Genomic DNA, 19,856 nt, shown 5'->3' on the forward strand with positions numbered 1-19,856 from the left:
CCACGTCTCCAGTTTTATTTCCGAAAAGGACCTCGTTTTCCCAAAGAAAATACAGGTCTGAGCCTGCCCCGGCACCCCTCGCACTGACACGGCCTCCGACTGCGAGACCCGGAGCGCGTGGGGCTGCGTGGCCCCCGGCATCCCACAGGGAGCCCCGGGAGGTGGCACTGGGCTGTCACCGACACTCCCACACCCACCCTCCTGTGCCCGGTGCCTACCTTGCAGGGCGGTGCTCGAGCATCGCTCCCCGGGTGCCGCGGTACCCAGCCCGGCACGGCCACGCGCCCAGCCCGGCCACGGCTGGACCGAAGGGGCTGGGATGCTGCCGTGGCCCGAGGAGCGGGATGTCCCCTCCCTGTGGGACAGCAGGTCCGGCGTGGCGATGGTGACAACGTCCCACACGGGCACCCGTGGCGGCTCAGGGTCGCCGGCACCACCATGGGGCTCCCCTGCGCCCTGCCGGCGGGTTCCCCCCTTGGGGTTGGCATCCGTCGGAGGGGACGAGGCAGGTGGCAGGGCTGGCACGGAGGAGAGGACAGTCCGACCGGGCAGGTGGCACGGCACGGTGGCACGGCGCGGCCTCACTCGGCGCTGGCACGTTCCCGCAGCGCCGGCAGCGTCAGGGTCTCCGGCGCCGACTTCTTGCGGGGCCGAGCTTTGGGGGGGGCGAGGAAATCGGGGGCTTCGTCGCTCAGGGGGGTGGAAGGGGCGCTGGCGGGGGCCGAGTGCGTGGCCGTGGGCTGCCCCACCTCGCTGACCGAAATGGTGGGGGCCACCATGCCGATGATCTCGTTGGTGGCCTCCTGCGTCTCCCGCTCGTAGCGCCGCACCTCCTCCATCGTCATGCCTGCCGAGCACACGCGGGCTCGCAGCCGCCTCCAGCACGGCCTCATCCTGCACCCCCCAGTGTCCCCAACCCCATCGGGTGCCAGTCCCGGGCACGGCGTCCCCATGGGGCAGGGGACAAGGGCTGGAGCAGAGGGGCAGCGGGCGAAGGCGAGGTGGCAGCAAAACCCTGCGGGGAGGGGACTGAGCCATGTCGGGGGGCGCAGCGGTGGCGCAGGGGGGCTCCATGTGCATGGGGACCACCAACGTGTGCCAAGGTGGGAACCTGGCAGGGCAGGCAGGGGGCACAGGGAGCCAGCGAGGTTGGTGGCATTGGGGGTCCCGCACGCAGAGGGGTTGGGGACACCGCGGGGACTCACCGCACCACTCGTCCACCCAGGTGAAGGCCTGCCGGTGCCCGATCAGCAGGATGTCCCGGATCACCTGTGTGACACCGGCCGTCAGCACCCAACCCCGGCTGGCCCCGCGCCACCCTCGGCCGCCCTCACCTTGTGCACGAACTGCTCCACGCGCGTCTGCAGCCCCCACACCTCGAACTTGACGGTCACCAGCTTGTAGGAGCACATGATGGGCTTGGTGTGCTGGCGCCAGCCCTCCCGCAGCGGCCCCCGGCCCGTTTTGGCCGAGCTGAAGAACCGGGGGTCCTGGGGCGCAGAGCGAGGCCATGAGCTGGGAACGGGGGGATGCGGAGAGGGGCACCCCAGGGAGCTGCCCCCCCTCCCCCAGCCCCGTTACCTCCAGGCTGCGGTAGTAGCGCTCGGGGATCTCGTCGAAGGCAATGTCCAGGAAGGAGACCTCGTGGTCGCCCAGGATTTTATCGCTGTGGAAGATCTGGGGTGGGCAGGGAGGGCGAGAGGGGTCGGCACCGGCTGCGTGTGCCCCCCCCTCGGTGAGTTTGTCGGGTCTCAGCCGTGCCGCCAGCTCAGGAGGCAGGGAGGGCCACGGCCGGTGCCACTCACGTTCTCGCTGTCCCCGCAGTTGTCCTCGTATTTGGTCTCGATGTAGATGGAGAACTTGGGCAGGAAGGAGCACTGCGGGGAGAGCGCCTGGGAGCTGGTCCCCGAGGGACGCCCACCCCGGCACCCCCTCCCCAGCCACACAACGGGAAAGGGACCGGGACCCCCCGTGCCCTTACCGTGTACTCTGCAGGGCCGTCGCGGCACGCCGGCATCACGGGGTGGCACCGTGGGGGAAGAGAGGGAGAGGTGAGACCAGGACACGGCTGGCCCCGCAGTGCCGGGCGGCCCCGTCCCCGTGTCTCACCCGTGATGGTGTAGGGGTAGTAGTTCCAGGCTTTCTCCGTGATGTAGAAGATTCGGGGGGTCACCGCCCGGGCCCAGCTCGGCAGCTTGCTGTTTTGGGGGAGGGAGGCAGGATACGGCCCAGGAGCACGGCCCTGCCCTGCCGGCACAGCTCCCAGACCCCCATCACCTCCCCAGGGACCTCACCCCTTCCCCAGAACCCCTCCACCACCCCAGAACCCCCCATCACCCCAAGACCCTCCCCATCACCCCAGGACCAGGTCCCCATCGCGGTCCTATCCCCCCACGGGCACCCCTGGCCCCGTTCCCCGGGCAGGATCCGGCCCCGCTCGCCACGGCGGCTGCCTCCCTCCCAGCGGCGGTGTTTTTTGATTAATTTTCAGGCGTTATAAATAACATCCCCAAGAGGAGAATCGTGAGTGCCGCAGCTAAAAATATCCCGTCTAACGCCAGCGACTCCCCGGCGGGGGAGCCGCCGGTGCACGCTCGGCCGCGCGCCGCAGCTGGCGGCGGGGACACGGGGACAGCAGCGCCGCGTGCCTGCGGCCACCCAAAAGGCACCCGGGGCTGCGTGTGGGGACACGGGGACACCCCGGGACAGGCAGGGGAGCAGCCGGGGGTGTCCCCACACAGCCCAGGGCGGTGCAGTGGGACCCATGGGGAGGGGTGGGCTGGGAGAGGGTGAGGACCCCAAGGATGGGGGCACCCCAGGACATGGGTGCGCACCAGGAGATGTACGTGTCCCTAAGATGGGTGCAGTCCCCAAAGATGGGTGGGGTGCACCCCAGGAGATGGGTGCAGACCCCAAAGAAATGGGTGCACCCCAGGAGACGGGTGTGCTCCAGGAGATAGGTGCAGTCCCTGAAGATGGGTGCAGCCCTCAGGAGATGGATGCAATCCCAAAGATGGGTGCAGCCCCTAAGAGATGCGCACACCCCAAAAATGGGTGCAATCCCCAAAGATGGGTGCACACCAGGAGATGGGTGCAGCCCCCGAAGATGGGTGCAGCCCCCATGAGATGGGGGCACCCCTGGGAGATGGGTGCATCCCCCAAAAGGTGGGTGCATCCCCGGAGGCAGGTGCAGCCCCACTGCCCCAAGGCTGTTCCCTGAGGATTTTGGGAGCAGGGACGGGGTCACACCACTGCCTGCCCGTGCTCCCCAGCACAGCAGTGTCCCCGTGGAGCTGGGGCAGGACGGGACCACGGGCGGGTGCCTCACCTGGAGAGGTGGACGCGCTTCTCGGTGAACTGGCCGGGGCCGTGGACGGGGTCCTCGTGGGGCTCGTTTTTCACCACCTCCACGCCCTCGCCCTTCTCGCTCTCCTGGTGGCTGTGCTTGCTGATGGTGTACAGCTGCCCCACGCGGTACTGCAGTGAGCGAGAGGGGAAACTGAGGCACGGAGCAAAGCGGTGCCAGAGCCCGAGCTGTGCAGCAGGCAGGAATTTCCCCGGGGTCCCCCCGCTCTCACTCCAGGGTGAGGGCCGGATCCTGCCCTTCCCACTGCCCAGGTGCCTGCAGCGATTTCCCTGCCTGCCTGCCCGGGTGGGCCAGGAAAAAAAAAAAAAACAAAAAACCAAACCCCACGGCCGTGTGTGCCCGTGCTCGGCGGTGCGGCGGCGCAGTGACCGCATTGTTGTTGTGCCCGAGATCCCATCCATCATCCCGGCTGCCGGGCAGGTCTCCTCGCCGCTCCGCCTAACCACAAACCTTCCCCAGGTGCTGCCACAAACCCGCAGGTGTGGGCGCAGCTGCTGCGAGCCCCTGCTCCCCAGAACGGCCCCAGCCATGCTGCTGCTTGCCGGAGGGGATTTGGGCTGCTCCGCCAGCACCCAAAACACAGCCCTTTGCCTGCCACCTCCGCGCTGCCCCAGAGGCACTGTGCACATCGATGGGATGTGCCGGGGGGCCCCATGCTCGCACCCCAAAACACCACACAGCGCATCCCACACCCAACAGCCGTGGGCAAAATGACTTAACCGAGGCACAGTCCTCACCCCGAGGTGACAGCAGCGGTAACCACGGTGTCCCCCAGCCCATCTGACCCCCCAGGACCACCACCCAGTGCCCCCCACGCCCCCCGGGTGGGGGACACCCCCGCACCTCCTCGGTGGTGAGCGGCATGCAGATGCGGTACTCCTTGACGAGCATGGTGGCGGGGTCAGGCGTCGGCGCTGGCGGGGGCGCAGCTCATCCTGGGGGGGGGGGGGACACGGACACACACACACGGTGGCAGCGGGCTGCGGGAGCGGACGCCCACGCTGGCACCGCGCCGCGAGCACCGGTGACTTCACGCGGCGTTGCCATGGCACTGCTGCGAGGTCACCGGTGCGAGGAGCAGCCCCGGGCGCACCGGCCGCGGGGACACCCCGGCACCCCGAGGCACCCCGGGGCACCCCGACACCCCCAGGGCATGCCTTAACCCCCTCCTCGCTGTGCAGACACCCACAGCCCTGCACAGCTGTCCTGGAGCACGTTTATGTTGTTCTCTCCCCACCCTCCCCAAAAACGGCGCTATCGGTTTGGGGTGCCACATCCCCATCCTGCCACGCAGACGGCTGTGGGGACAATGGGATGGGTGCGATAAGACCCATGGGGACAGGACAGACCCTGACCCCAATCCTGCTCCCACCTGGGTGCCCCCCAGGGAGCACCCACAGCTGTGTCCCCACGAGGTTGGGGCTCTGTGGGGGTCCCTCCCCTGGTGACACCCAGCCAGGGGCACTGCCAGGCTGCCCCGCTTGCCCCTGGTCCCCGTTCCAGCTGGAGCAGCCTTGGGGGGGCTCCTGGCCGTGGCCTGCAGCCCCAAGGGACACAGAGGGGACACAGAAGGGACACGGCAGGGATGCGAGCCCCCAGGCGGACACCTCAAGTGGAGCTCAGACCTGGCCCCGTTGGGGGAGGCTGATGGGGGCTGCCTGGGGGTTGCTTCTCCAGAGGGGGACACGGAGGTGTCCCTAGGGCCACAGGGACATCTCGGGGGGTCACAGGGGCTTCCAGCTGACGGGGAAGGGGGCCAGGTGCTGGTGCTGGCTTGCAAGAAGCTAAACCCCTCTCGGCGGGCTCCTCACCCACCGCCAGCGCCAGAGGTGGCCCTGGCATGCGGCACAGCCAGCTGAAGGAGGGGACCCCCCTGGAGACCCCCAACCAGCCTGGGGCTGAACCGTGCGCTCCAGCCGGCCCGGGGGTGCCGGAGAGGGGTGCCCGCTGCTCCATCACCCCCCTCCCCACCGCCCGCCCCGCTCATCCCGGGGCCCCGGCTGCCGGCTCGGGTATCGTGAGGGGAGCCCCCCGGCCCCGGCTCCACCGCCCCCCGCCCCGGCCGCACTCACCCGGACCCGCACCGGTGCCCGCTCCCCGCTCCCCGCTCCCCGCCGCCGCCGTGCCCCGGCCGCCCCGGGCCGTGCGCAGGAGCTGCCGCCTCCCGAGCCGCCGCTCCGGTGCACACCGACCCCTAGGGGGAGGAATCCGCCGCGCACCGGCACCGGCACCGCTCCTGCACCGGCAACCGAGCCGCACCGGGGCTCCCCACGGCACGGCACGGCGCGGCACGGCGGCTCCCCATGGCACAGCACCGGCGCGCCCCATAGCGCGCTATTTGGGTACCCCATGGCACGGCACGGCACGGCACCGGGGATCCCCATGGCACGGCACCGGGGCACCCCAAGACATGGCACGGCACCAGCGCTCAGCCGCTCCCGGTGCCACCACTGCGCACCCCGGGGCCACGAGACACCCCCAGATCCCTGGGGTGCAGCAGGCTGGGAGCCCCCCCACACCCTCCCCACACCCCCAGCCCACCCGTGGCTGCCTCCCCACGCCCCAGCCCCCCCGTGCCCCCCGGGCGCAGCCCCGCTGCGTTACCCGTTACCGGCACCAAGCGCTGCAACTCATCGCCGGTGACGGCCGCCGCGCGCTCCCGCGCCTCTTTCCTCTATGAATTTCAATCAACTCAGGCACTAAAAATAGCTCCGCTCCGGCGCTGGGCAGGGCTGCGCCGGGCCGTGCGTTTTTTTTTTTCCTTTATTTGCTCAAAAAATTTCTGCCTCAAGAGGCTCCGACGGCCGAGCGTGGGCCCCATCGGCAGGGCGAAGGGCGCGGTGGCGAGGTGACAGCCAGCGTGGGGTTGTGGCACCCGGCTGGGAGGTGGCAGGGACAAGGCGGTGGCACGCTGGTGGCAGGGAAGTGGCACTGGTGAAGAAGCAGGGGGAGGGCAGCCTGGCTAAAAGCAGCGGTGATGTCTGGGGAGGCAGAACCTGAGGGAGCAGCATGGGTTGGGGACAGCGTGGGGACAGCGTACCCCGTGGGTGCCTGTCTCCCGTGCCTGCAGGACACGCCTGCACCGCTCTGCGCCCTTCTTCCCAGCGTGGTGGCACCCTCCTGTGCCACCAGCCTCGTGGTGGCACCCCCGTGTCCTCAGGCAGGGGACTCCCTGGTGCCACCACGGTGTGGAACAGCGGGCACGGGTGCAGCCGCTCCAGCCGCGGGGCTCTCACCCAGGGGATGGTGACAGACCTGTCCCCAAGCTTGGGGACTGTGCCCCCCCCCCCAGCAGCCACATTCCTCCCGAACCCGTTCTGCAGGGTCCTGCGATGCCAAGTCAGAAGCATCCCGGCTGTTTTTTTTTCCTGGTCGTGCCCCGTTTAACTCCAGCAGGAGAGAAGAGGAGCTGCCGAAAGCCGGTGTCCCCCCCGGTTCCATGCAGCCTCAGGAGGTGACCCAGAACAGCCCCACCCAGCCATGAAAAGAAAAAAAGGGGAAGAAAGCGGAGCAGAAGCAAGTGAAAAATGACCCAAATTTAATCCCAAAGCCCTCCCCGCCCCCAGGCCATCGGGATCCCCCCCCACCCGGCTCCCCCCCCCTGCCGGCACCCCCAGCACCACCGCTGCTCCCCGGCACTGGGGGGGGGGAGGCCGGGAGGAAGGAGCTCTCCGAGGCGTCCGGCCTCTTCCTCAGCTCCCTGCCCGGCCCCGTGCCCACCCCGCCGCCCTCAGGAACGGGTCCTGATGAAGACCATCTTGGTGGAGTAGACCAGGTCCACGAGGTAGGCGAGGAAGTTGAAGATGGTGAGGAAGGTGACCCCCAGGTGCTTGTTCCAGGAGCAGTTGGGGCCGCAGTTGCTGGGCCGGCTCCTGTTGTTGAAGCTGTAGAAGGGCCAGATGATGACGGCGGTGAGGTACATGAGCATGGCCAGCGCGTTGTAAGCCACCAGCACCTTCTCCAGCGGGCAGGGGATGTAGCTGAGGCAGCGGCCGATGGTGAAGATGATGATGAGGAGGGTGATGACGAAGCAGACGGCGTAGACGGCCACGCACCACTGCAGGCCGGGCACGTTGTCGTAGGTATCCAGCAAGGAGAAGATGAGGCACGCCACGTAGGCTTCGAACACCTTGAGCAGACCGGGCACGGTGGAGAGGAAGCTGCTGATGTCCCCCGGTTTGGCGCGGGTGAGCCCCACCTCGAGGGCGTAGGCGAGGAAGCAGAGGCAGGATATGGCCGTGGCGGCCGCCTGGCGCATGCAGATGCTGCTGTTGCAGGGGTTGACGATGAAAACGGAGGGGAACACCACCGAGCTGGTGAAGATCATCAGCGCCGCCAGCATGGAGAAAGCCGAGGTGAAGTCGTCCCAGGAGAGGGGCAGCTTGGGGTAGAGCTCAAACAGCTCCAGCAGGACGATCAGCAGCGTGACGGCGAAGCAGAAGCCCCAGCTGAACATGCACCACGTCCCGTAGGGGCCCCCGTAAACCCCGGTGGAGGCCACCAGGCTGAAGGCGGTGCAGGACAGGAGGATGGCGAAGAGCCGGGCGATGCCCACCCAGGAGGTGAGGGCTCGCAGATTCAGCCTCACCAACGCCATGGCCCCTCCGAGCTCCCAAGCTGAGCGCCGGGAAGTGGCCACCGCCTGCTTCCGCTATTTTCTGCGTGCCGGCACCGAGGGGTGGAGCGCACGGGGGGGAGCCGCCGGCCTCCGGCCCACGCACAACATCCCCGGGGGGTCCCAAACCACAAACCCCGCTCCCCGGCCCCAGCACGGCCCCGTACGGCTCGGGGCTGGCTGCGGGTGGATCATTAACGCGGGGCTGGCGCTGCTGGTGACGGTTCACGGTTCGAGGGAGGGGGGGGGCCGGGTGCTGGCACCCAGCCCGAGCCCCGCCTCAGGGGCGGGAGGCACCAAGGGGGCTCTCCGCACCCCAGCAGCACCCAGGGGGCCCCCGCGCCCTGCTGGTGCTGCAGGGAGGATTTTGGGGTGCTGCGCCCTAACATCCTAGGGTTCCTTGGAAATGTCCCCGTGCCGGGGGGAGGCAGGGGGCCTGGGGTCCCCAGCCAGGGGTGACGCAGCGGGGAGCAGCAGGGTGTAGCCCGCACACCTCTGGGTGCTGCCGCCGCTCCCTGCGGGCACGGCCGGGGCCCGATAAGCGGCTCAAAGTCCGGGTGCGCCCGCTGCCGTCACCGGGCTGGGCCGGTGGGGTGACAGCGGGGAGGGGACCCGCGCCCTGACAGCCCCCTGGGGACAGCACCGCGGCAGGGGGTGGCGGGGGGAGGATGACGATGGGGGATGCTGAAGGCTCCGGCTTCACCTTTAATGCCGAGCAGGCTTCGGGGGATCCTGGTGGAGCCCGGTGGCGAGGCTGGGGGGTGACTTGGGGACGGGGACACCCTGGGAGCCCCCTCTGCTCACATCCTTGAGCCAGCGTGGGCCGGGGGGGGGGGGGTGCACGGTGTCCCCCTGCACCCGATGAGGTGTCCGGGGATGGGGGAAGGTGACATCGGGGGGCGTGGGTCCGTCCCCAGCCAGCCACCCAGAGGTGGCACGGGGCAGCACAGTCACTGGTGGGGCAGGGGACGGGCACCGCCACGGGGTTGGGGGTCCCAGGGCTCAGAGGTTGCTGTCGTCCTCGTCCTTGCCCGGCAGCCCGTTGGGGGGGCTCAGCGCCACCCGGTTGCTCTCGTTCAGCCGCCGCACGCGGTAGCTCTCGTAATGCACGTTGTGGGTGATGTCCTTCAGATCCTGCAGGTGGGACCTGCCCGGGGGGGCAGCGAGGAGGAAGGGCACCAAGTCACCGTCACACGCACCGCCCCCGTGGTTGGGGGTGCCCCAAAACCCCCCAACCTCCCCCTGGGGTGCTCCAGCAGGGCGCTGGGCACCCCCAGCCCCATTTGCCCCATTCCCCGGCTCACCGAATGAGCAGGTCCCGCAGCATGGGGAACTCGCAGTGCGTCGGGTTCTCCACTGCAAGGCAAGACAGAGCGGGCTGTGGGGACGTCCTGGGTGGGGTGGGGGCCACCGGACCTCGGGCACAGCCCCACGCCACGGGGAGAGCAGGCAGGGGTGCACCCAGGGGTGCTGCTGCCCTTGAGGCCCCCCTGTTGGCATCCTGGTCCCCCCTGGCTGCCCTTACCTTCAATGATGCCCCACTTGGTCTTGCGGCCCAGCACCCGCCTGCCGTTCACCTGGTGCTCCTGGTCCGCCCCCACCACGGCGAACGGGATCTTCTCCTGCGGGCCCAGGGGTGCACGGTCACCCCAGGGTGCCACCGCGCTCCCCCCGGCCCCCAAAACGCCAGCATATCCTCACCCGAATCACGTTGTTGAGCAACCGGTCATCGGGGTCCTCGTCGAAGTCCTCCTGCGGGTACACGCTGATGGCGTGGGCCTTCAGGTCCTGCTGGATCTGCGGGGCACGGGGTGTGAGACGGTGCTGGGCTGAGTTTGGGGGGGGTGGTGTCGGGGCCAGGAGCCCCCCGGGGGTGCCCTCACCCGTTGCTTGAACTCTGCCCGCTCCTCCAGGGTGAGCGTGTCGGCCTTGGCGATCACCGGCACCACGTTGACGATCTTGCTGAGCCTCCGCATGAACTCCAGATCGAGGGGCCTCAGCCTGAGAGGGACGTCCCGTCACCCTGCTGCCCCCCCCCGGCAGCACCCATGGGTGCCAGGGGTGGGTGGTACTCACCAGTGGCCCGTGGGGGGGACGAAGTACACGCAGCCATGGACCCTGGTGTCCGGGATCTTCCTCTTACGGGTGATGAGGATCTCCTCGCGCAGGTACCTCTCGTACTGCTCGTTGATGTACTTGATGATGGGGTCCCAGCTGGTGACGCAGGGACGGCATCAGAGAGCCCCACGGGGAGGGGGGGGTCACCCTCTCCCAAAATGCTGCCACCTCCCCCCACCCCGCGGCTGCACCCTACCAGTTCTCGTTGTTGATCTGGTCCCCGAAGCCCGGCGTGTCCGTCACCGTCAGCTTCATCTTCACACCCTTCTCCTCGATGACTACGGGGCAGGTGGGGGTCAGGGGGCTCCGCGCACGAAGGAAGCTTCCCCTGCTTCTCCCCGGGGTTTAAGGGACGCGACCGCACCCGTGGCCTTACCGTGGGTGACCGACTGCAGCTGCACCGTCTTGGGGATGCGCTCCTCCTGGCCGGGCTGCGAGGCTTTGCGGCTCACTTTGGACTTGAAGAGGGTGTTCACCATCGTGGACTTGCCCAGCCCGCTCTGCCCTGCGGGGACACCAGCAGCGCCGCTTTGTCCCCTCTGATGGTATTTATCACCCCTCTCCCTATGGTACCCACTTAGGAGCATCCCAGTCCCGCAGGACCAAGCTTGGGATGTTTCCCATCTCCTGGTGCAGCAGGAAGCATCACCACCGTGTGACGCTACGGGATCCATCCTTCCCCAATTTATTGTTTTTTTTTTTTTTTTAATTTTTTTGTTAAAAGCCTGCTTTTCCCCATCCTCCCCCCGCACTGTGGCACCACGTTTCCAGCCACCAGCCCCGCGAGCGCTCACCGACGACCATGATGTTGAACTCGAAGCCCGTCTTCATGGTCTTCACCCTCATCTGGTCGAGCACGGCTTCGATCCCCACGTAGCCAAAGAGCTCATGCGCCCCCTTGCCGGGCGCAGCGCCCGGGGGCAGCTCCTCGAGCACCGCCGGTGCCTCCATGCTGCTCTCCTGCGGCTCCAGGCTGCTCCCTGCGCGGGGGCGAACGCGGGGTGAGCCCAGGGCTGCCGGGGAGCAGGGACAACCCCAAACCCCGTCCCCAGCTTGCTCCCGTGCCCGGTGGGACGCCCGGGCTGGCTGCTGCTCGCCCCACCGCCGTTACCCCAGCAGCAGCCGCGCCGGCGGGCACGCAGCCCCGGCGCATTCCTGGCAGCTGGCGAGGCAAAGCTCGGCAACGGGGCGCGCCGCCCCCCCGGCACCATGGGCAGAGGGGACGTGGGAGTCCCTTAGCAGCATCACCGGGGAGATTCTGCCCCAATTTGGGCCACCGAACACTTGCATCCGCCCAAGCCCTCCACGATGCCACCCGTAGCTCGGCAAGCGGTGGAGTCACAAGCACCAGCACCCGGTCCCAGCCAGCAGCATCCTTCATTGTCACCCCGTGCCATGGGCAGCGGGCACCTCGTGGCACAGCCCTGGTGTGCACCGGGGGGCTCCGGGCACGGCCCCAGACCCTGCTTTGCATCAGGCACCTGTAACCCAGGAGCGGAGCGCAGGCGGTGCCAGCCCCGAGAGGTTGAAGGGTGGCAGTGCCACCGCGGTGCCACCGGGTACCAGCAGGACCAGAGCCACCAGGCGTGCAGCCAGAGCCCCTCGCCTTCCGCCCACCCCAGCCCTTTGTGTGGCGGCTTCCAGGGGCCCCCGAGCCCTCATCCCCCTCCTCCTCCTCCTCCTCCTTCTCCTTTTCCCTCCCAGCACGGCCATTGTTCGGGTCCTACCTCTGCGACGCGACGTCCCCGCTCCCACGCAGCTGGCTGGGGACTGGGGGGGGGACCCTGGGTGTCCCCGTCCCCCGGTCCCTGCAGCACCGCAGCCCGGTGCCGTCCCCTCCGGGGCTCAATCGCGGGCTGGCGCCCGGCTGCGCTCACACATGCCCAGCATGGCAACAACCCTGCCTCCCCCGCCCCCCGCCCATGCACCGAGTTTGCCAGTTCTGAGCTCAGCCAGCACCAATGGGGACCCCGGAACAGTGACACCCCCATCCCCAAATGGCACCCTGAGCACCCACGGTGTGGGTGGCCCCCGAGCATCCCCATGGCACCCGGGGCTGTCCCCCCCCCGGGGCACCCACCTGGCACCGGGCGGTGGTGGGGGAAGCGCCGGGGACCCCCACACGCCCGGCGCTGCCCACCCCGCTGCCGCAGTGCCCCACGGCGCCTGCGTCCCCCAGCCCACGCCGCAGCCTCCCCGCCTGGCACATATGTGCCAGCCATCTCTTGGCGTTGGCGAGGCTCGAGCAGCAGCTTGCCGCCGGCCCAAGCTGCCGACGCAGCCACGTGCCACCTGTCCTGGGGACAGGGACCCGCAGGGACTGCCCTGGCAGTACCAGGAGGCGGACGGAGCGATGCGCTTGGTGCCGTGCGTCCTGGGGATCAGGGAATGGGTGCCCCGTGGCCACCAGTGGGCACGAGCCCACCTCGCTGGGTGGTGCTGGATCAACTGCACCTGCCAGGATAAAGCAGGTGACCGGGAAGGTGGCACTGGGGACAGCAGCGCTGCATGGCCTGGCAAGCAGCCGGCTGGGAGCACCCCAGGGTGCTGTGCACGCCGCACTCCCGGGGGGAGATTTTATCTCTCCAAACCTGGCATGGCCCAGATCCCGTCCGCCCACGGAACCCCAGTGCGCTTGGTGGCACTGGCTGGGGCTTTCCTCGGAAATGTCAAAACAGCCCGGGACTTCCTGGTGACAGCCGTGACACCCAGCTGGCTGGGGGGGGGGGACAGGCGGCAGGGTGCTGCCCACAGCAGCGCCTGCTCCCGTGGGTGCCCAGCTTGGAGCGAGCTGTGGGGGCTCATCCTGCCCTGCTCCCCACTCACCTCAGCACCACACAGTGCCAGGACCCCCACCCGCCCCCCACCCTGCCCCCGAGGTTGCCAGGACAGATTCGGAACCAAGTGACGCAGCCACAGCCCGCAGCCACCCCAATGGTGCCCCCCCCTTGTCCCCAAGCCACAACCAGGAGGACGAGCGCCACCCGAGTGCCACCCCGAGCTCAGCGCACGCAGGAGGAGCTGCGCCAGCCCCGAGCACCCCGCGTGTCCCCACCTCACCTTTGCTCCCCCAAGCAGGGAACACCCCCAGCGCCCCACAAAGCCTCCCCACCTCCGCACCACCGCCACCCCGGGGTGCCCGGCCACCCCAGGCAGGGCGCAGCGCCTGCACCCTCACCTCCCGGGGCTGTGATACCCACGCAGGGGCTCCCAGCACGGCTGTCACCTCCTGCCCCATGTCGTGCCGTGCCGACGGCAGCGCCGAGCAGACACAAACAGCCAGAGGGGTGCGGGTGGAGCCACGCAGAGGCGCTGGGTGCTGCGCCCACGGCCCCCCAGTGCCGCAGGCGGCCCCGCCACCCTGTGCCAGAAACCGCGGCCGAGAGCGCGGCGGCCGGGCGGCCCATGTGGGGCCATTAGGGAGCTCTTCATTATCTCTTCATGTGGCCCGGGATAATGGCTCCCTGTAGCCGGACCTGTTCCAGGGCTCATTTAGGATGGTTTATTTTCCAGGCAGGGACGAGTAAGCCCGGGTCCGTGGTATCCCGGGCTGGTTTAATTACTGATGCGGGGTTAATCGGCACATTGGCCGGAGAAGCCTGTAATAAGCTCCCAGGGGTGGAGGGAGGCAGCGATGGGAAAGGAGCTGAGCATCGCTGGGTGCAGGGAGCGCGGCCGAAATGCTCGCAGGATGCAGCCACAGTGAGCCTGCCCCTGTGGTGTGGGGACAGAGGGCTTTGGGGTGCGGATCCCCCACCCCTTACAAGAGCCCGTGGTGGCCATGCCGTGGTGACAGTGCCCATCGTGCCACGGCCGGTCCTCACCCTGCCAAGCGTGACCCAGAAACACCGCTCCCACCTCCATCCCAGGACCCGAGGGGACAGCAGTGACCAACCCCATCCACAGCCGGACCCGGCACCGGGCTGGCCGTGGAGCTGCACTGGGCCGCGTGCCGCACACCCACCACAAGCAGAAGAGGAAGTGAGCCCATGGGGCCCTGCTGCAGTGACAGGGACCAAAACCCTGCCGTGACACCAAGCACCCTGCCCACCAAGCACACAGGAACCGGGGCGCTCGCCCTGCCCCGGCACCCCGTGCCCGCCGGCCTCCCCGCGCGCCTCCGTCCGCCCCTACCTCGGCTCCGGCCGTGCGGCTGCTCCACGAGCTGGTCACCGGGGCCGAATGGCTCCTGGGGTGCAAGGCAGGAGGGAGGCTGCAGCCCACGGCTCCTCCTCCGCTCCTCCTCCTCCTCCTCCTCGCCTCGGGGCCCTGCGTGGGTGATTGGGGTGCTCGGTGTGGAAGTGAAACACGGCGGCCGTGGAAGTGAAGCTTGGCGCTTCCCAAAAAAAAAAGAGTGGGCCCGAGCACACCACCAACAGCCCCCAACACCCAAGGCAAACTGTGGCTGCGTGCACCCGTGGGTGCCACTGGCTCAGGCCCCGGTGTCCCCCAGGAGAGGAACTGCCCCGTCCCCACCTCTTCCTGGCACAGGAGCCTCTGTCCCGGTGCGGGTGCCCACGCGCTGCCCTCCGGCTCGCGCCCGCTCCACAGCCTGGCCCAACCATGCCCGGCTCGGCCATCCCATCACCAGCCCCCCCCAACCCTGCTGTGTCCCCCCCAGCTCGGGTCCAGCCGGGCTGGCTCGGCCACGGGCATTGCTGCGGGATGATTCACTGCAGCCCGGAGCAGATGTATGGATGCCTTCGCGAGCGTTAGTACTTAGAGCCCCGGCGACGGCGGCTTTCAAGGCACCTGAGCGAGACAGGCAATGATCCCCAGGCGTGTAAACAGGCGGCCCCGGTGGCTGTGGCTGTGCCCCGGCCACCCCGGCGTCCTCCCTCCATCCCCAGGGCCGTGCCGTGCTCGGGGCTGGACGCCTGGGCAGGCGGCGGTGGGAGGCAGCGCCAGGGACACGCCGTGCCCAGCGCCCGGGGGCCCCGTGGTGCCACCGCCGTGAGGGGACACTTGGGGGGGCCCTGCACAGGGCCACGAGCATGTCCCACATCCCACGGGTGACAGCAAGAGCCACGAGCTGCAGCTGGGCACGTGGGCATCGTGCACCACACCGCTGGCACGGATGAAGCCACCGGTGCAGGGACAGCCTGGGGATGGGAGCGGTGGCTTGGGGACCCCAGGAGGGCTCGCTGGGGCTCTGCCGGGGGGGCCCCGCGGCCCCGCTTCCTCCCCACCCTTCCCGGGGCGCGGGTGGTGCGAGCATGTCAAAGCAGACCTTGGCCCCCCGCCACCTCCTCCGCCCCCGGGCCGCTGCGGGAAGGGAGGCAACAGGATCTGTCCCCGTGCCAAGGCGAGGAGGGATGAGGAGGGAAGAAAGCGCTGGACGCGGGACAAGATCGCAGCGATACGAGGCACGAGCGCGGCCCCGGCGCTCGGCGCTGTGGCGGATGCAGCACATGTGTCCCGACCTGTCTCCCCACGCCGGGGAAAACAATTAGTGCCGGGGGGCGGCGTGGAAAGCTCGCCAGGCACCCCGGGGCCGGGCGGGACGGGAGAGCTGCCAGCACCGTGCTCGGCTCCGTGCCGTGCGGCCCCCCTGCCACGCGCCGTGCCGAGCCGTGCCAGGTTGAGCCCCGAAGCACCCAGCCCCACAGCGCTGGGCACTGAGAAGGATGCAGGTGGGGACTGGTGACAGCGGCAGTGTCCCCAGCGGGTGTTTTAGGGCCAGCCTGGCACTGCCACGGCCATGTCCCCAGCTGGGGTGGCTCGAGGTGGCACCAGCACCGGGGCACACAGCGCGCCTCGGGGCTCACCGACAGCAAAGGGGTCCCGGTGGGGACAGGAGGGACAGAGGGGAGTGACTCCTACCATGCTCCGGCGTCCCTGGGGTGCAGCAGCCATCCGCAGCCTCACTGGGCCCCTGTGGCCCCACCGAGCTGGCACTGGAGGAGTTCCCCACGAGGGGACCGGTGCCAGTTCCATCCCTCGGTGCTGCTGGGGTCCCCGACATCAGCACCAGCCCCCCGAGGAAGGTGGGCTGGGAGCTCACTTGCACCGTCTGTGGCTGGGACACCAGCTTGAAGGGGGCTGCTTGGGGGGCTGGCAGCATGGACAGCCCCTCCCCAGGGTCGGTGGCCACGGGGGCAGCAAGGGTGGCGTCCCCTGGGCCCCGGGGGGGCGGGCGGGCCAGGCGGGGGCTGGCGCTGAGACAGACCCTGAGCTGCGTCCGGGGCGGCCCCGGGGCCACCTCGGTGGGTGAAGAGGAGGAAGAGGGGGAGGAAGGGCAGCAGGCACGGGGCTGGCTGATGGGACTGCGGGCACCCCACGGCAGCGGGGGGCGTGAGGCCGGCGGGGGGACCCCCGGCTCCTCAGCGATGTGCAGGTCCAGCGCCGGCAGCGAGCCGTGGCCGGTGGCCACGTGGAGAGGACGCTCTGGCTCCGCTGGGAAGACGCTGCCGTGGGACGGCACCTTCTTCAGGCCGGGGCTGGTGGCCGGGGGGGCTCCCGGCGGCCGGGGGGGCGCGGGGCTCTCCAGGCTGGAGGAGGAGCTGCGCAGGCTCTCGCCGTCGCTGCCCGGCCCCGGGCGGGTCTGGAAGGAGGCGACGCGGGCGATGCCGCTGCCGCCGGGGCCCCGGTTGGCGGCGAGGCTGGCGCTGAGCCGGCTCCGCAGCAGCGGGCTGTGGGACGGGCTGGGGGCGCTGCCCATGCGGGGCGCGGGGCTGGGCTGCAGCAACCGGTGGCTCTCGACGGCACCCGAGGGCAGCGGGGACGCAGCAGGGGAGCCGGGCACCTCGTCCACATCCTCCGTGTCCTCTGCCTCAAACGACTTCTTGAGCGCTGGGTGAGAGAGAGGTGGTGTGAGAGGGGCACCCGACGGCACCCGGCGCGCTCAGAGCTGCGGCTGAGCCCTGAGCTCATCAGACACCCCCTGCCCCGTGTACCCAGAGTCCCCCCCCGTGCAGCCGGGTGCCAAAGAGCCGTTTGTGAGCCCGGCCCGGATGGGAAACCGGATCGCTGCGGCCGGCCCCACGGCATTGTTCTCCCCGGCTTATCTGCGGGCACGGCCGGCCGGTGCCGCTGCCTCCCCGGCTCCCCCGCGCAGCACACTGCCCGCTTTATTCCCCTGTAAGGGATCCGGCCCCGCGTAACCAGATCCCCGCCGGACCCTCTCGTCCCGCATCCCTCAGGAGCACAGCTCCAGCTGCGGGCACCAGCGCTGAGGATTCCTGCCCTGTTCCAGGGCGTTAACCCTGAAGCCTACTGATGGCAAGGCGGGCCAGCGCTATCGCTACGTGCAGCGGGAACGTTACAGGGCACGTGCTCAGCCTCTGCGGACCCCCACAGCCCTGCCAAGGGCTCTTCCACTTCCCCACGAGCAGCAGGCAGGAGGGTTCACGGATCTAACCACAACCACCAGCCCACGCCGCGTCCCCGGGGCTCCTGTCGGTGCGAACACGCCTCCCGCTTCCCCTGCGCGCCCCCCGCCCACTCGCAGCCCTTTGGGCATCGCAGCAAGCTGGCTGCGGAGCAAAGCCTCCTGCCACGGGGCGTTTGGCAGCGGCGGGGGGCGAGCCGGGACCCAGGCCGGGCACCCCGCTCCCTGGGGGGCACCGATCCCTCACGGCCCGGCCAGGCACCGCCGCGGTGGGTCTGAGCAGCCGGGACCCCCGCGAAGCCCCCGCGGGCAGGAAGCGCCTTCGCGGGGCGGCCGCCCCCTCCTTCCCTCCCTCCTTTCCTCCCTCCTTCCCTCTCTCGGCAGCGCGGGGCCCCCCGGGAGCCGCGTTCCTGCCAGATCTGCCGAAGCGGCACCGTTTGGTGCCGGCTCCCCACGGAGAGCTCCCAGCGAGCGCTGCCTGCGGCGGGGAGCCCCACATGGTGCCCCGTCCTCCCCACCGTGCCGCCACGTGCACCGGCACGAGGCCACCCTCGTCCTCCTCTTCCTCAGCCTCATCCCCTGGCTTGGCCACGGCCCCAGCGGTGCTGGGGGCAGTGGGGTGATGGGATGGGGGCCATGGGGTGGAGGCGATGGGATGGGGGCCGTGGGGTGGGGGCGAAGGGGACCTGGCCAGGGGCGATGGGGCTGGACTGGGTCTCGCTGCCCCGTCCCCTCCTCAGGTCACCGGCCCCGTGCCCGGGGCTGGGCAGAGGTCAGGGGCCGGGGCACGGGGTGATGCTAATAACAGCTCTCCGCAGGGCAGGTATTTCCCAGGCAGCCAGGCTGCCGGGGGCGGTGGGGACACGGGGGTGATGAGGACACGGGGGGGCGGCTCCCCCCACTCTGCCCTACTCTCCATCGCCGCAGCGCAGGGGTACCCCAAACCGCCTCCTTTTACCCCAAATCTTCCCCAACCCTGAGCCACCCTCGCCATCCTCAGCCCGGCCGCGGTGCCCGGAGCCAGGGGCAGGGCGGGGGCGGCGGAGCAGCCCCGGGGGGGCCGGGGTAGGTGCTCGCATTCCTCCCCGGCGAGGGCAGCAGCAGCCCCAGCGTCAGGTTTCGCCGCCCGCTCCTCCCCACCCTGCCCCTTCCCAAACCCCTGCCCCGACCCGCCGCGGCCTCCGGCGAGCAGCGAGGGAGGATTTGGGGCCGAAAGGAAAAAAAAAAAAAAAAAAAAAAAGAGGAAAAAGGAAAAAAAAAAAAAAGAAAAGGAAAGAAAGAAAAGGAAAAAAACTTCTCGGTGCTATCGGGCTCCCCGTGCCCGGCCCCACTGAGCAGCGATGGGTGGGAGCGCAACACGCGGGGTGCACGCGTGGGGGAGCGCACAGGCACCCCCCCCATATGAGTGTGTATGTACACACACAAATGCACACACACACGTGTAAACGCACACACAAACACACACAAACACACACACACCCGCGCACCCCTTCCCGGACCGAGCCCAGCCCCGCGCACCCACCCGTGAGCGCAGCCCCGCGTGGGGGTCTGGGGGGGGCAGCGGGGTCCCGGGGGAGGATTTTGGGGGGGGGGTCCCGGCCTCACCTTCGAAGTCGGAGAGGATCCCGTCCAGGTGCTCCTTGACCGAGAGCCGGGCCATGGGCGCGGGGGGCCGCGGGGCTGCACCGCATGGGAACCGGAGCGGAACCGGAGCGGAACCGGAGCGGAACCGGAGCAGCGCAGCCCGAACCGGGACGGCGGAGGCTGCCCCGGGCTGTGCGGACGAGCAGGCGAAGGAGGAGGGGAAAGGAGCGGGAGGAGGGGAGGGGAGGGCTGTAGGGGGCGGGGGCGGCGGGGGGGAGGCGCTGCCCGCGCCCCCGCCCCGGCTGGATCCCCCCAGACGCTTCCCCCGGCCAGGCTTGGGGGGCTCCGGTGGTCCCAACCCTGCCAGCCCCACCCCAGGGCTGCCCTGGGATGCTGCACCCCTCGCCCCCCACGGATGGGGTCACCCGTGGGTGCTGCAGGAGGACGGGACCCCCCCCCGCCACCCACAAGGTGGGCGTGCAGAGCGGTGGCCAGAGCTGGGGACCCCCCCCTGGCCCTGCAGCCCCCGTGCAAAGGGGGCACCAAGCGGCTCTGCCCCACGCTGCCCCCTCCCAGGGATGCTCCCAGCACCCGCCTTGACGCTGCTCGATGTGGGGGTCCCGGGTGGGTGGGGGTCCCGGGTGGGCTGTGCGCCACAGGGCAGAGATTTCGTGCTTGGAGCCAGAGGAGGAAAACCTGGTGGCACAGGCAGGGCCACCTGTTGTCACCTCCCCGCCAGGTGTTTGGGTGCCCACTGGGTGTTACCATCCCCTGTCCTGCATCCTGGAGCATCCCCGGGGACCGGCCACCAGCCGCAGGGACCCCCACTCCCCACCAGCATC

At 69.7% G+C, this 19,856-nt stretch overlaps 3 protein-coding genes across 7 annotated transcripts; all 3 read right to left on the reverse strand.

The window, feature by feature from the left end:
* Positions 1-6,110, reverse strand: LOC137865017 (cytoplasmic phosphatidylinositol transfer protein 1-like). The gene is made up of 10 exons (XM_068699705.1): positions 5,972-6,110; positions 4,211-4,302; positions 3,329-3,477; positions 2,110-2,198; positions 1,982-1,989; positions 1,806-1,877; positions 1,582-1,677; positions 1,335-1,490; positions 1,206-1,269; positions 1-847 (listed from the first exon to the last, which is right to left on the reverse strand). The coding sequence occupies exons 2-10, from the start codon at positions 4,256-4,258 to the stop codon at positions 582-584; spliced, it is 948 nt and encodes a 315-aa protein (XP_068555806.1). The 5' UTR covers positions 4,259-4,302; positions 5,972-6,110; the 3' UTR covers positions 1-581.
* On the reverse strand, positions 6,068-7,964 carry LOC137865009 (myeloid-associated differentiation marker-like). Its single transcript, XM_068699693.1, has one exon. It carries the CDS (start codon positions 7,962-7,964, stop codon positions 7,098-7,100), a length of 867 nt encoding a protein of 288 aa, XP_068555794.1. The 3' UTR covers positions 6,068-7,097.
* Positions 7,965-8,364: 400 nt separating this feature from the next.
* Positions 8,365-19,236, reverse strand: SEPTIN12 (septin 12). 5 transcript variants are annotated; one of them, XM_068699663.1, is made up of 12 exons: positions 19,036-19,234; positions 15,924-16,892; positions 14,235-14,369; positions 10,895-11,080; positions 10,477-10,605; positions 10,297-10,378; positions 10,059-10,196; positions 9,866-9,983; positions 9,684-9,779; positions 9,508-9,604; positions 9,287-9,338; positions 8,837-9,129 (listed from the first exon to the last, which is right to left on the reverse strand). In XM_068699663.1, exons 1-12 carry the CDS (start codon positions 19,088-19,090, stop codon positions 8,985-8,987), a joined length of 2,202 nt encoding a protein of 733 aa, XP_068555764.1. In that variant the 5' UTR covers positions 19,091-19,234; the 3' UTR covers positions 8,837-8,984. The 5 variants fall into 5 exon arrangements, with proteins under 5 accessions (XP_068555763.1, XP_068555764.1, XP_068555765.1 ...); XM_068699664.1 differs by lacking the exon at positions 14,235-14,369; XM_068699662.1 differs by lacking the exon at positions 14,235-14,369 and having other exon boundaries at positions 8,365-9,129; positions 9,287-9,604; positions 19,036-19,236.
* Between the last annotated feature and the right edge of the window lie 620 nt (positions 19,237-19,856).

The sequence above is a fragment of the Anas acuta genome, chromosome 15 (genome assembly GCF_963932015.1).
Source record: "Anas acuta chromosome 15, bAnaAcu1.1, whole genome shotgun sequence".
NCBI lineage: Eukaryota > Metazoa > Chordata > Aves > Anseriformes > Anatidae > Anas > Anas acuta.